This window comes from Bufo bufo, chromosome 9, assembly GCF_905171765.1.
Source record: "Bufo bufo chromosome 9, aBufBuf1.1, whole genome shotgun sequence".
Lineage (NCBI taxonomy): Eukaryota > Metazoa > Chordata > Amphibia > Anura > Bufonidae > Bufo > Bufo bufo.
In genome coordinates this window covers 135,314,940-135,330,771 of record NC_053397.1, presented here as the reverse complement: position 1 = coordinate 135,330,771, position 15,832 = coordinate 135,314,940, and the positions used below count along the sequence as shown (strand labels likewise).

Below are 15,832 nucleotides of genomic sequence, written 5' to 3'. Positions count from 1 at the left end.
ATTGCAAAGTGTTTCTTAATTCTAGAAAGCACCTTTGATGTCAAAGTGCTCACTACACACCTTGAAAGATTCCTTGAGGGGGTGTAGTTTCTGAAATTGGGTCATTTTTGGGGGGTTTCCACTGTAGGGCCACCTCAGGGTGTCTTCATATGCGACATAGCTCCCAATTACCACTCCAGCTAAATTTGTTATTAAAAAGCCAAAAGCTCCTTCCATTATGAAGCCTGCTATGCGCCCATACATCAGTTTTTGAGGACATATGGAGTGTTTCTGTAAACTCCAGATTAAGGGTAATAGATTATGAGTTTTGTTTGACTGTTAACCCTTGATGTGTTGCCAAAAATGTAATAAAATATAAAATCTGCTAAAAAAAAAAATGAAATGTTGACATTTCAATTCCATTTTCCTTTAATTCTCGTGGCGCACCTAAAAGGTTAACAAAGTTTGTAAAATCAGTTTTGAATAGCTTGAGGGGTGTAGTTTCTAAAATTGGGTGATTTATGAGCGATTTCCAATATGTAAGCCCCACAAAGTGACTTCATAACTGAACTGGTCCTTAAAAAATTGGGTTTTGGAAATTTTGTTAAAAATTTCAAGATTTGCTTCTAAACTTCTAAGCCTTCTAACGTCCCAAAAAAATAAAATCTAATTTTCAAAATGATCCAAACATGAAGTAGACATATGGGTAATGTAAAGTAATAACCATTTTTGGAAGTATTACTATCTATTATAAAAGTAGAGAAATTGAAATTTGGGGAAAAAAATATAATTTTTTTTTTAGAAAATTTAGAAATTTTGGAAGTTTAGAAGCAAATCTTAACCTTTTTAAAAAAAAATCCAAAACCTAATTTTTTTTAAGGACCAGTTCAGTTATGAAGTCACTTTGTGGGGCTTACAGTTAAAAACCAGCCATAAATCACCCCATTTTAGAAACTACACCCCTCAAGTTGTTCAAATACGAGTTTACAAACTTTGTTAACCCTTTAGGTATTCCACAAGAATTAAAGGAAAATGGGAATGAAATTTCAAAATTTCACTTTTTTTTTTTTTTAGCAGAGGGATCTGTGGAGGACGCTGTTATGGGGGATCTGTGGAGGACGCTATTATGGGGGATCTGTGGAGGACGCTATTATGGGGGATCTGTGGAGGACGCTATTATGGGGGATCTGTGGAGGACGCTATTATGGGGGATCTGTGGAGGACGCTGTTATGGGGGATCTGTGGAGGACGCTATTATGGGGGATCTGGGGAGGACGCTATTATGGGGGATCTGGGGAGGACGCTATTATGGGGGATCTGGGGAGGACGCTGTTATGGGGGATCTGGGGAGGACGCTGTTATGGGGGATCTGGGGAGGACGCTGTTATGGGGGATCTGGGGAGGACGCTGTTATGGGGGGATCTGGGGAGGACGCTGTTATGGGGGATCTGTGGAGGACGCTGTTATGGGGGATCTGTGGAGGACGCTGTTATAGGGGATGTGTGCTATGACACATAGGGCCATGAGGGGGGGCAGCATAAGACATATAGCATATTATGCTGGTCCCCCTCATGGCCCTATGTGTCCCCTCATGTGTCCTAAACTGCGCACATAACTGGCTTTGTGTGTAAAGTATTTCACTAGTGTGTAAAACAAGCTCTCTCCTATTGATAACAGGTCCAGCCTCTGTACTCACTGTTACTATGAATGCACTACAGGGAGCGGGAGCGAGCTGGCCGGCCGGCGCGTGACTGACGTCACTTAGTAACGCTCCTCCCACTTCAGGAAGCAGGAGCGTTACTAAGTGACGTCAGTCACGCGCCGGTAGGCCAGCTCGCTGCAGTGCATTCATCGTGACAGTGAGTACAGAGGCTGGACCTGTTATCAATAGGAGAGAGATTGTTTCACACACTAGTAAAATACTTTACACACAAAGCCAGTTATGGGCGCGGGGCCCCTTCATATATAATCGCGGCATTTTCGGGTCGGCCAAATCGCCATATCGCATTTGCCGATTATCGCGATTCGATTATTTTTTTGATTTATCGTGCAGCCCTAGTTCCCATAGGGAACTATAACATGCAGTCATTAGATTGCTATTATCATAGACTCCAATGCACTTGCAATGGAATCTATGATGATTTTACAACTTTCCTATGGAGCCCTATTACAGGCAAGGGCTCCATAGGAAATACACTGCTCAAAAAAATAAAGGGAACACTTAAACAACACAATTTAACTCCAAGTCAATCACACTTCTGTGAAATCAAACTGTCCACTTAAGAAGCAACACTGAGTGACAATCAATTTCACATGCTGTTGTGCAAATGGGATAGACAACAGGTGGAAATTATAGGCAATTAGCAAGACACCCCCAATAAAGGAGTGGTTCTGCAGGTGGTGACCTAACCACTTCTCAGTTCCTATGCTTCCTGGCTGATGTTTTGGTCATTTTTGAATGCTGGCGGTGCTTTCACTCTAGTGGTAGCATGAGACGGAGTCTACAACCCACACAAGTGGCTCAGGTAGTGCAGCTTATCCAGGATGGCACATCAATGCGAGCTGTGGCAAGAAGGTTTGCTGTGTCTGTCAGCGTAGTGTCCAGAGCATGGAGGCGCTACCAGGAGACAGGCCAGTACATCAGGAGACGTGGAGGAGGCCGTAGGAGGGCAACAACCCAGCAGCAGGACCGCTACCTCTGCATTTGTGCAAGGAGGAACAGGAGGAGCACTGCCAGAGCCCTGCAAAATGACCTCCAGCAGGCCACAAATGTGCATGTGTCTGCTCAAACGGTCAGAAACAGACTCCATGAGGGTGATATGAGGGCCTGACGTCCACAGGTGGGGGTTGTGCTTACAGCCCAACACCGTGCAGGACGTTTGGCATTTGCCAGAAAACACCAAGATTGGCAAATTTGCCACTGGCACCCTGTGCTCTTCACAGATGAAAGCAGGTTCACACTGAGCACATGTGACAGATGTGACAGAGTCTGGAGACGCCGTGGAGAACGTTCTGCTGCCTGCAACATCCTCCAGCATGACCGGTTTGGCATTGGGTCAGTAATGGTGTGGGGTGGCATTTCTTTGGAGGGCCGCACAGCCCTCCATGTGCTCGCCAGAGGTAGCCTGACTGCCATTAGGTACCGAGATGAGATCCTCAGACCCCTTGTGAGACCATATGCTGGTGCGGTTGGCTCTGGGTTCCTCCTAATGCAAGACAATGCTAGACCTCATGTGGCTGGAGTGTGTCAGCAGTTCCTGCAAGACGAAGGCATTGATGCTATGGACTGGCCCATCCGTTCCCCAGACCTGAATCCAATTGAGCACATCTGGGACATCACGTTTCGCTCTATCCACCAACGTCACGTTGCACCACATACTGTCCAGGAGTTGGCAGATGCTTTAGTCCAGGTCTGGGAGGAGATCCCTCAGGAGACCGTCCGCCACCTCATCAGGAGCATGCACAGGCGTTGTAGGGAGGTCATACAGGCACGTGGAGGCCACACACACTACTGAGCCTCATTTTGACTTGTTTTAAGGACATTACATCAAAGTTGGATCAGCCTCTAGTGTATTTTTCCACTTTAATTTTGAGGGTGACTCCAAATCCAGACCTCCAAGGGTTAAACAATTTGATTTCCATATTATTTTTTTTGTGTGATTTTGTTGTCAGCACATTCAACTATGTAAAGAACAAAGTATTTCAGAAGAATATTTAATTAATTCAGATCTAGGATGTGTTATTTTTGTGTTCCCTTTATTTTTTTGAGCAGTGTACTATGTAGCAGCCTTCTGTCATTCATAAAGACAGGGGCTGCTGCGCACAAGCTCCAGCTCCTCCAATCGCCGCATGGGGGAGTCAGAGCATAACCGGAAGCGCGCGCTTTCGGTTTTCAGCGCAATGAGATGCCTTGGTCAGCCGCTATAGCGCACGCAGTGCTCAGGAGAGGGCACCATCTTTAAAGACACGGCCAGAGCCGTACTATTACGGTGCTGGTCGGGAAGAGGTTAATAATTTTTTCCTGCAACACATGAAGGATTAGCAGCCAAACAGAACTCAAAATCTATTACCCTGAATCTGGAGTTTACAGAAACACTCCATATGTGCTCAAAAAAAAATGTATGGGCGCACAGCAAGCTTCAGAGTGGAAGGAGCAAACTATAGCTTAAGTAGAGCGGATTTAGCGGGAACGGTAATTGGTAGCTATGTCGCATATGAAGATACCCTGAGGTGGCCCTACAGTACAAACCCCCAAAAAGTTACCCCATTTTGGAAACTACACCCCTCAAGGACTCTTTCAAAAGGTGTGTAGTGAGCACTTTGACCCATTAGGTGTTTCACAGAATTAGGAAACACCCACACCCACATTTTTTACTTTCCCAAAGGGTAACAGGACAAAATGCATCCCACATTTCCCCACGAATATGGCAACACCCCATATGTGATAAAAAAAAAAATTATGTATGGGCGCACAGCAAGGCTCTAGAGTCAAACAGCAAAATATTGATTTTGCTGACCTGAATTAGAAACTAAAATCAATGTCTGCCATGTCGCATTTAAAAGATTCCTGAGGTCCCCATAGATTAAAAACTCCAAGAAGTGACCATTTTGGAACAAGCACCCCTGTACAAACATTTTAAGTGGTGGAAAGGGCACTTTTGACCTAACAGGTGTTTCACAGAAATGAATATGTAATGGTTGGTGAAAAGTGGATCTGTAAGCTATACAGACTAAATCAGAGATATAAGGTGGTAAAACTACAGGGTACATCATGGATGAAATGTAATTAATACTCCATGGATGAGTGGTAGATTTTAAAACTCTCCTGCATGCACAGGCCAGGTTTTTCAGGGCTGGTTTTGCATCTTTTTTGGGTCCTTCCCTTCCTTGCTGTCTGGGGGACTTGACCCGGAAAATGTTGCCCTGGTACAAGACGGGCACCATGACTTCCTAGAGTACTGGGATCCTCCCCGTTCTGGGTTTGAAAAATTAGGGCCTTGATAACCACCTCTTGGAAATTAAGGAAAGTTCCTGTGTGGCCTGCAGATTGAAATAGCACGTACACATTGCACATTGCCATCTGTACAATGTGTACGACCAGCTTTTTGTACCACACTTTCTTTTTTGTGTGGCACTGTAGGGCTCCAGAAGTTGATCTGAAAGATCCGCCCCTCCCATGTACCTGTTGTAGTCCAGGATACAAACTGGTTTGGGGGTAGTGGTTGTGGAATGGTGGTCAGTATAAGAACATCCCTCTTGTCCTTGTACTTAACCACCAGCATGTTCTCATGAAGGAGAGTCATACTTTAACCCACTCTCAGTTGTTGCCCTACCAGGGATCTAGGGAGGCCTCTGATTTCTGCGCACTGTGCCGCAAGCCACAGTACCTCTGGCAGTTAGGGACATGAATAGGGGTATGCTGGTATAATAGTTATCCACATAGAGGTGGCAACCCTTATCCAGCAATAGGTACAGTAAGTCCCACACTAACTCCTAGGATGGGTGGGAATTCTGGGGGTTCTATCCGGGAATCTTTCCCTTCGTAAATGCAGAACTTGTGGGTGTAGCCAGAGGTACTCTCACAAAGTTTGTATATCTTTATGCCATACCTTGCCCGTTTTCTAGACAGGCACTGGCGGAATCTAATCCTCCCTTTGAAAAGTAATAGGGACTCATCTACACTGACATTTTTATCTGGGTTGTACACCTCAGCAAACTTGGTGTTAAAGTGGTCAATGACAGGCCTAACCTTTAACAGACGGTCAAATTTGGGTCGTTTTAGGATGGGCACTGTGCATTGTCGTTGTAGTGTAGGAATTTCCTAACTGACTCAAATAGCTTCCGGGTCATGGTCTTACTGTAAATTGGAGTCTGGTAGAAAATGTCCAAATTCCAATATTGTCTAATGTTTCGCTTCTTTACATTGCCCATATGCAGCACGAGTCCCCAAAACTTCATCTCTGCTACACTTACCAGGGTCCAACCAAGGGGTCTAGCGTATGCCGATGTAGGGTTCTGATCAATAAATTGTTGGGCGTATAAATTGGTTTGGGCCACCATTAAAGGGACACTGACAGGCCCAAAAAGCATATTTAGGTATATATATATGACAGTACAGGTCTTATAAAGTGTATTAGAATCATCTAAGTATCCCCCCTGTCCACCTTATAAATACAGTAAAATGAAGTTTTATAACCTGCTTGAATCGTCTTCAATCTGCCCAAGGGGTGGTGTTTCATCTCAACTTGCGCCCAGCCAGCCTCGCCCCAACTGCCGTTTGAAGCGCCGCCCAGCTCATCAATATTCACTTCGCTGGGCGGCTACTAGTGACCCCGACGCAAGATCCGGCGCATGCCCAATACAATCCTATGGGCATCGGCCTCCGGCTCATCTTCAGCACATGCGCCCGGCACCCTCACTGGCCGGGATCGCATCGCGCCTGCATCGCACGATGCAATCCCGGCCAGTGAGGGTGCCAGGGCGCATGCGCTGAAGATGAGCCAGAGGCCGATGCCCATAGGATTGTATTGGGCATGCGCCGGATCTTGTGTCGGGGGCACTAGTAGCCGCCCAGTGAAGTGGATATTGATGAGCTGGGCGGCGCTTCAAACGGCAGTTGGGGCGAGGCTGGCTGGGCGCAAGTTGAGATGAAACACCGCCCCTTGGGCAGATTGAAGACAATTCAAGCAGGTTATAAAACTTCATTTTACTGTATTTATAAGGTGGACAGGGGGGATACTTAGATGATTCTAATACACTTTATAAGACCTGTACTGTCATATATATACCTAAATATGCTTTTTGGGCCTGTCAGTGTCCCTTTAAATTTACTAAATCTTCACAGAAGAAAATTTAGAAAAATAATCTAGTTCAGTGAAGCCCACACAGTCCATCTGTATTCCGGAGATGCCCTCAAAATCCGGAATTTGGGGCTGATAATTGTCAGGGGGTGGGGTCCATAAGGGTTCACTCTGGGGGACTGCCTCCGTTGCTAATCTGGGGCGCCTTCTAGATGGTCCCTCATCAACGGATGATGATGTTGATGATGGGGTAGAGGAGTAGAGGAAAGTGGCATCCTCTTCTCTCTCACTGGCAGACTCAGTATTGGAGGCAAGCATGGTGTATGCCTCTTCAGCTGGGGGTATACTCGTTGGGACGGACGGGCCATTTTAATTTTATTGGGGTGTGTTGTGTGAAATGTGTAAATCTTTATTTTGTGTGAGGGGTGTGTATGTTGTGTTTTCACACGTGAAGTGGCTTGTAATAAAATTTTAATTACATTTAGAAGGAAAAAAAAGGAGAAAAAAAATATATTAATAAACGTATTTTCTGCAAAAAAAACAAAAAAAACTTGCAGTGCAAATTGAGAAGACGCGATCAGTAATGGATCGATGCTCAGCGGTTACAAAATGCACTTATGCAGATGGTACGTTCGTGCAAAATTCTAAACTGACACTAACTGAAATACATATATATATATATATATATACACATATATATATATATATATATATATATATATATATATATCCATATACCACTAACTGTAAAAAACAACTCTAAAACGTGCAGATGTAAATGAGCACACTACTGATCGGTGCTTTGCAGCACGCACACAGATCATGCGCGCAAAAACTGCACTATAAAAAAATCATCCCCAGGTGCTTATCATGCAGGTATGCACTGAACAGCAATTGGCGGTCATAGCTCGCACGCAGAAAAAGTGGTGCAGAGCTGAAATTGTATTTATTTTTTACAAAAGACCAAAGAAAGCACATGGACCAAATAGCATCCGTGAAAAAAAGGACGGGGAGGCTGGGGGGGTTTGGGAAGGGACAAGGACAGAGGGTGGTTTAGGGATCTGGAACAGCTGCAAATGAATAAAAAAAATAATAATCAGAGCAGCAATTTCAGATGTTGTTCTTTTCTTCTTGCAGCAGGAAAAGTTGAAATCACAGTGGTGGTGCACCACAAGTCCCAGCAAGCCAACAAGCAGCACAGAGATGCACAGAACCTCTCTGCATGCAGTCACCAGCTAGAATGGCTGCATGCAGGAAGGTTCAGCCGTTTTCTGTGCAGCTATAGCGCTGCCATTGGCTGGAGCGTTGTTCCAGCCAATCGCAGCGCTGGCAGGGGACGCTAAACACTGGTGTCCCCCGCCTCACCTAAGAGAAAACTTGACCGGATCAGCACCGGTCACCTCCCCCTGATTCCCCCCCTCCCCCCCCCCCCCGCCCCGCAACTCCATACTGTTTCCGGCGCTGCGATGTATCGGTCTTCATTGACCAGCCAATCGCAGCCTTTGGAGCTGCAGGGGGTGGTGCTGCACCATGCTGCCCTTACCTGGCATGGATGCTGTCACTGCCTGCCCTGTGAGAGATCTGAGAAGATCGTATAGACTTGTAGCACGTAAGTCTATATCTGACAGGTCTTTCTGTGTTTCCCTTCTGTTTGTTGTTATGGGCAGGATCCCACCCTCTCTACAGGATCTGCTCGTTAGCTGTTCAAGAGGCTCTATTTAAGTCCGCCTCTTAATGCTCACTTTGCGGTTGATATTTTCCTTCTGGAGTTCTATACAGGTTGTTTCTAAATTCTCTAATTCCCGCTCGTCTCAAGCTAAGTCCTCCTGTTCTCCCCTTTGTGCGTGTTGCTGCTAGGTCTCAGGGAGACACTGGTCCCTTCACGATGGAAGGTACTGGCTGTCTCATCCCCCACTCCCTAAGTTAGGGTTTGCTTCAGTGTCAGCAGGGCTTAGGTTCCAGCGTATGAGTTTGTTCACATCAGGACTTGCTCATACTGTCAGCAGTCAGGGAGAGGCTCAGGGATTGTTAGGAAGTTACCATTCCATCCTCCCTAGCTTTGGGGCCTAGTCTGTTTACCTGTTGCTGTTTGTTTACTTGGTGTTCCTCTTATTCCCACTTGCCATGACAAATGCCTGCCGGTAAGAGCAGCCATGGTGCCCCAATTCCCCAGCGATCCTGCCCCAGCACCCAGCGGACCTTGCGCCGTACATGTACGGTGTGGGTCCTTAAGGGGTGAAGATGAAAAATGGCAGGCTCCTGAAGGGGTTAAATAAATAATACATAATAAACACCATGTCAAAGAGAAGTACACTTCATCAGCATTTTTATAAAAATGGCAAACAAGGGGATTTCCTGTCTCTTACCTGTACTGGCTGTGTACATTAATTAAAAATACAATCATGTCAAAACGTGGACGGAGATGATCTCTTTCAAATGCTAAAGGAAGGGATGTTGTCACATGGCTGAAAAACACAAGTAAAATCAAATCAGATTAAAAACATTAGATAAGTACACAAAAAAGACATATTTAAATCAAGTTTTTATGTTAAACATTTTTCAAATGTTTTAATATTTATGTTTTTCCCCATGTCACTACCTATATTAACCCCTTCAGTACCAAGCCACTTTTCACCTTAAATCCCAGCCCGATTTTTGCAAATCTGACATTCGTCACTTTTTGTGGTAATAACTTTTTCTTATCCAAGCCATTCTGAGAATGTTTTCTCATGACACTTTGTACTTCATGTTAGTGATAAATTTCAGTCAATATGTTTCACCTTTATCTAAAAATCCAAATATTAGAGAAAATTTAGAAAAATTCACAATTTTTTTAATATGAATTTCTCTACTTTTATGGCAGATAGTGATACCTACCAAAATGGTTATTACTTTACATTTTCGATATGTCTACCTTATGTTGGCACAATTTTTGAAATGTCATTTCATTTTTTTAGGACGTTAGAAGGCTTAGAATTTTTAGAAGCAATTTCTCTAGTTTGCAAGAAAATTTCCAAAACAATATTTTAAGTACCAATTCAGTTATAAAGTGAGTTTGAGGGGCTTACTAATAGAAACCACCCTAAAAAGACTCAATTTTTAAGACTACACCCCTCAAATTATTCAAAAGTGATGTTACAAACTTTGTTAAACCTTGAGGTGTTCTATAAGAATTAAAGGAAAATGGAGGTGAAATTTCTCATTTTCATTTTTGGTAGATTAAGTTAATCAATATTTTCTTGCAATACAGCAAGGGTTAACAGCAAAATAAACCTCAATATACATTAACCTGATTCTGACGTTTCCGAAAAACTCCATATGTGGTAGCAAACTGCTGTTGGGGCACATGGCAGTAGTCAGAAGGAAAGGAGCGTCATATGATTTTGCTAGAATGGCTTTTGGGCACCATTTTGTATTTGATGAGATCTTGACAAAGCCCTACAGTGGAAACCTTCAAAGAGTGACCCCATTTTGGAAATAATACTCTGAAAGAATATATTAAGTGGTGTACTTAGTACAGTGACATCATAAGCATTTTATGGAATTTGGAAACACTTGGCTGTGAAAATGAAAAGCTTCATTTCTTCCAATAAAATTTTGTTTTAGCCCCAATGTTTTCATTTTCACAAGGGATAACAGGAAAAAAAGCACCCCATAATTTGCTACCCATTTTCTCCTGAATACGGCAACACTCCATATGTAGTAGTAAACTGCTGTTGGGGCACATGGCAGGACGCAAAGGAAGGAGCACCACCACATGGCTTTTGCAGCACAGATTTTGAAGGATTGGTTTACGGGTGCCATTATATATATTTTTTTTGAGCGACTGTGCCATGTGGGGGCTTATTTTTTTTCGGGAAGAGGTGACGTTTTCATTGGTACCATTTTGGGGTATATGTGATAAGCAAATATATATTTGCTGTATTTGCATGAGGGGAGGCAGGGTCTAGCGTTTATAAGACTCTGCCTTCCCCTCTCCTTAACCCGCGTCAGCTCGTTTTGCGTCTGGTGGTGAACGTCTGCGTCACTTCCGGCATCGATACCTCGTTTTTCCTCAAACAGCAGCAAATTCAGCATTTTCCTACCTTAATACCTCGGCAAGATAGCGGTAAGATCGGGGCCGTATCGCCAGCGCACAGGGGAGAGAAGGGGGGTGTTCAGCATGCGATCGTACGAACCTTCTGCTGTTTCATTGTCGGCGTTTCTCTGCTGTAACATGCTCTACTGACTAAACTGTACTTGCACGCCATCTACTGGTCAAAGTCAGTATTGCTACTTATATACAAAAAAGTATCTCCATGCACCAGGTGTGTGTGTGCAGAGATATATCGCACCTCTTATAAACTTATTTACCACATGTGGACTGAGTATATATACAATATAACTTTTACTATAAATTTAATTAAAAAGCATTGGTGGTTGCAGTGGGACAAGGAAAAAATAACATACATACATATAAACACATATATTGCCACCATCTAGAGCCGTGGTAAGGTAATAGTGGGTGGGTCTTACCCCGTCCTGTAGACACACGACCAATGGATGGTGGGTGGCATCAGTGCTCCAATGTGGTAACAGGCACTAGTGCCCAAATGCTTTTGTTGGTATGGCAATCTGGACACTCCTATAATGCCCTGGTCTGGAGCCCTCCCTATATGGATGGTAGGGGGCTATCCTCATAGACCTGCCTCAACGACACGGAGCACCCGCCCGACAGGGGCGACCCCATACGGATCCCGTCCCTAAATGGGGCCTATTCCCCGTAAATCCCTTACTGTATGGCCCTAAATGCCATGTTTCCTTCCATTAAAAATGGAGCTCGTCAGGGGCTTATTGAAATCAGAAGGTTTCTATAAAGACACAGAAAAAGATACATGCAAAACGTGGTCACTAAATGTGCTTAATTTGATATACACTTAATTAAAATTATTAGGTATGTATTCTCAACTTACTATTTCAGTAGAGAATTTCTCTTTGTAGATACAAAGCGGTATGAACGGTCAGTGGTACACGTCCCTGCCGGGGTATGGGGAAGTGTCCCCAACGATACCCTCGCCTCACCTCACTGCAAGATGCCGGCAGTGTGGGGATACAGCCTACTCTGCTGCATCGCCTTTTAAAATCAGCGCCTCCAGCTGTTTCCACCCTCTTGCTCCACCTTCTCACGGTGGAACGCATATGGAACGCACGCCGTTCTCATGCGCTCCATTCCAACCGGAAGTTGGTGTCACATGATCGCTCGGGCTGACGGAAGTTACATGCAAATGTGTCTGAGCGTCACCAGTCGCTAAGCAACCGGATGACGCGCAGGCACTACACACTGATAAGCCGTCTCAGAAACTGAAATAGTAAGTTGAGAATACATACCTAATAATGTTAATTAAGTGTATATTAAATTAAGCACATTTAGTGACCACGTTTTGCATGTATCTTTTTCTGTGTCTTTATAGAAACCTTCTGATTTCAATAAGCCCCTGACGAGCTCCATTTTTAATGGAAGGAAACATGGCATGTAGGGCCATACAGTAAGGGAGTTACAGGGAATAGGCCCCATTTAGGGACAGGATCCGTATGGGGTCGCCCCTGTCGGGCGGGTGCTCCGTGTCGTTGAGGCAGGTCTATGAGGATAGCCCCCGACCATCCATATAGCGAGGGCTCCAGACCAGGGCATTATAGGAGTGTCCAGATTGCCATACCAACAAAAGCATTTGGGCACTAGTGCCTGTTACCACATTGGAGAACTGATGCCACTCACCATCCATTGGTCGTGTGTCTACAGGATGGGGTAAGACCCACCCACTATTACCTTACCACGGCTCTAGATGGTGGCAATATAAACTCACCTAAAGAATTATTAGGAACACCATACTAATACGGTGTTGGACCCCCTTTTGCCTTCAGAACGGCCTTAATTCTACGTGGCATTGATTCAACAAGGTGCTGATAGCATTCTTTAGAAATGTTGGCCTATATTGATAGGATAGCATCTTGCAGTTGATGGAGATTTGAGGGATGCACATCCAGGGCACAAAGCTCCCGTTCCACCACATCCCAAAGATGCTCTATTGGGTTGAGATCTGGTGACTGTTGGGGCCATTTTAGTACAGTGAACTCATTGTCATGTTCAAGAAACCAATTTGAAATGATTCGAGCTTCGTGACATGGTGCATTATCCTGCTGGAAGTAGCCATCAGAGGATGGATACATGTTCTCATTCTGTTTACGCCAAATTCGGACTCTACCATTTGAATGTCTCAACAGAAATAGAGACTCATCAGACCAGGCAACATTTTTCCAGTCTTCAACAGTCCAATTTTGGTGAGCTCGTGCAAATTGTAGCCTCTTTTTCCTATTTGTAGTGGAGATGAGTGGTACCCGGTGGGGTCTTCTGCTGTTGTAGCCCATCCGCCTAAAGGTTGTGCGTGTTGTGGCTTTACAAATGCTTTGCTGCATACCTCGGTTGTAACGAGTGGTTATTTCAGTCAACGTTGCTCTTCTATCAGCTTGAATCAGTCGGCCCATTCTCCTCTGACCTCTAGCATCCACAAGGCATTTTTGACCACAGGACTGCCGCATACTGCATGTTTTTCCCTTTTCACACCATTCTTTGTAAACCCTAAAAATGGTTGTGCGTGAAAATCCCCGTAACTGAGCAGATTGTGAAATACCCAGACCGGCCCGTCTGGCACCAACAACCATGCCACGCTCAAAATGGCTTAAATCACCTCTCTTTCCCATTCTGACATTCAGTTTGGAGTTCAGGAGATTGTCTTGACCAGGACCACACCACTAAATGCATTGAAGCAACTGCCATGTGATTGGTTGACTAGATAATTGCATTAATGAGAAATAGAACAGGTGTTCCTAATAATTCTTTAGGTGAGTGTAGGTGTTTATATGTATGTATGTTATTTTGTCCTTGTCCCACTGCAACCACCAATGCTTTTTAATGAAATTATAGTAAAAGTTATATCATACTCATATGAGGTCAGGCGTATGTGTGTATGTATATACACTGCTCAAAAAAGATAAAGGGAACACTTAAACAACACAATGTAACTCCAAGAAGCAACACTGAGTGACAATCAATTTCACATGCTGTTGTGCAAATGGGATAGACAACAGGTGGAAATTATAGGCAATTAGCAAGACACCCCCAATTAAGGAGTGGTTCTGCAGGTGGTGACAACAGACCACTTCTCAGTTCCTATGCTTCCTGGCTGATGTTTTGGTCACTTTTGAATGCTGGCGGTGCTTTCACTCTAGTGGTAGCATGAGACGGAGTCTACAACCCACACAAGTGGCTCAAGTAGTGCAGCTTATCCAGGATGGCACATCAATGCGAGCTGTGGCAAGAAGGTTTGCTGTGTCTGTCAGCGTAGTGTCCAGAGCATGGAGGCGCTACCAGGAGACAGGCCAGTACATCAAGCGACGTGGAGGAGGCCGTAGGAGGGCAACAACCCAGCAGCAGGACCGCTACCTCCGCCTTTGTGCAAGGAGGAACAGGAGGAGCACTGCCAGAGCCCTGCAAAATGACCTCCAGCAGGCCACAAATGTTCATTTGTCTGCTCAAACGGTCAGAAACAGACTCCATGAGGGTGATATGAGGGCTCGACGTCCACAGGTGGGGGTTGTGCTTACAGCCCAACACCGTGCAGGACGTTTGGCATTTGCCAGAGAACACCAAGATTGGCAAATTCGCCACTGGCGCCCTGTGCTCTTCACAGATAAAAGCAGGTTCACACTGAGCACATGTGACAGACATGACAGAGTCTTGAGACGCCATGGAGAACGTTCTGCTGCCTGCAACATCCTCCAGCATGACCGGTTTGGCATTGGGTCAGTAATGGTGTGGGGTGGCATTTCTTTGGAGGGCCGCACAGCCCTCCATGTGCTCGCCAGAGGTAGCCTGACTGCCATTAGGTACCGAGATGAGATCCTCAGACCCCTTGTGAGACCATATGCTGGTGCGGTTGGTCCTGGGTTCCACTTAAATCAAGACAATGCTAGACCACATGTGGCTGGAGGAGTGTGTCGGCAGTTCCTGCAAGACGAAGGCATTGATGCTATGGACTGGCCCGCCCGTTCCCCAGACCTGAATCCAATTGAGCACATCTGGGACATCATGTCTCGCTCTATCCACCAACATCACGTTGCACCACAGACTGTCCAGGAGTTGGCAGATGCTTTAGTCGAGGTCTGGGAGGAGATCCCTCAGGAGACCGTCCACCACATCAGGAGCATGCACAGGCGTTGTAGGGAGGTCATACAGGCACGTGGAGGCCACACACACTACTGAGCCTCATTTTGACTTGTTTTAAGGACATTACATCAAAGTTGGATCAGCCTGTAGTGTGTTTTTCCACTTTAATTTTGAGGGTGACTCCAAATCCAGACCTCCATGGGTTGAAAATTTTGATTTCCATTTTTTTATTTTTGTGTGATTTTGTTTTCAGCACATTCAACTATGTAAAGAACAAAGTATTTCAGAAGAATATTTAATTAATTAATTAATTAAGATCTAGGATGTGTTATTTTTGTGTTCCCTTTATTTTTTTGAGCAGTGTATATGTAAAAAAATAAAATAATCTGATTTATTATTTTAGTACTTACTTATAGCACTACTGTGCTTTTTCTAGATCTACGGGTTTCCCATCCTCGGCATATAAGGATCTCTGCAATTAGAAGCGGCTGCGTATTTATCTGACACGCAGGCATCCGGGTCATGTAAGCCACGATTTATCTTAGAGTAGGGTAGTTTGGGTTATAGCCAGAAGGAGTTAACACTCTGTTTAGGTATTTAGTCTTATAACTGTTTCTGCATCCACAAGCAAACAACTTCAGGTAAAGTACTATTATGGTAGTCTTCCACAACTCACGTGTGATAAAAAAAAATACTTTTTCAACACATAGCTTTACATAGGACTTGAAGATGTCGGATAGGTCCACAACTACGTTATAGCCTGTCACGACTACAGGCCACACGCTTCGATGCGCATGTGTTAAAGATGTGTGAATTTTACTGTTAAAGATGTGTGAATTTTATTCTATAT

At 44.5% G+C, this 15,832-nt stretch overlaps 1 protein-coding gene across 2 annotated transcripts in view; it reads right to left on the bottom strand.

Moving 5' to 3' along the window:
* CENPM (centromere protein M) overlaps positions 1–15,832 on the bottom strand; it is a 433,445-nt gene that overhangs the window by 251,382 nt on the left and 166,231 nt on the right. For both annotated transcript variants that reach the window (XR_005774194.1, XM_040407185.1), the window contains exon 3: positions 9,146–9,244. Coding sequence is in view for 1 of the 2 variants with exons in the window: in XM_040407185.1 (XP_040263119.1) it covers positions 9,146–9,244 (99 nt within the window). In the remaining variant the exon portion in view is untranslated. The remainder of the gene's footprint in view (positions 1–9,145; positions 9,245–15,832) is intronic.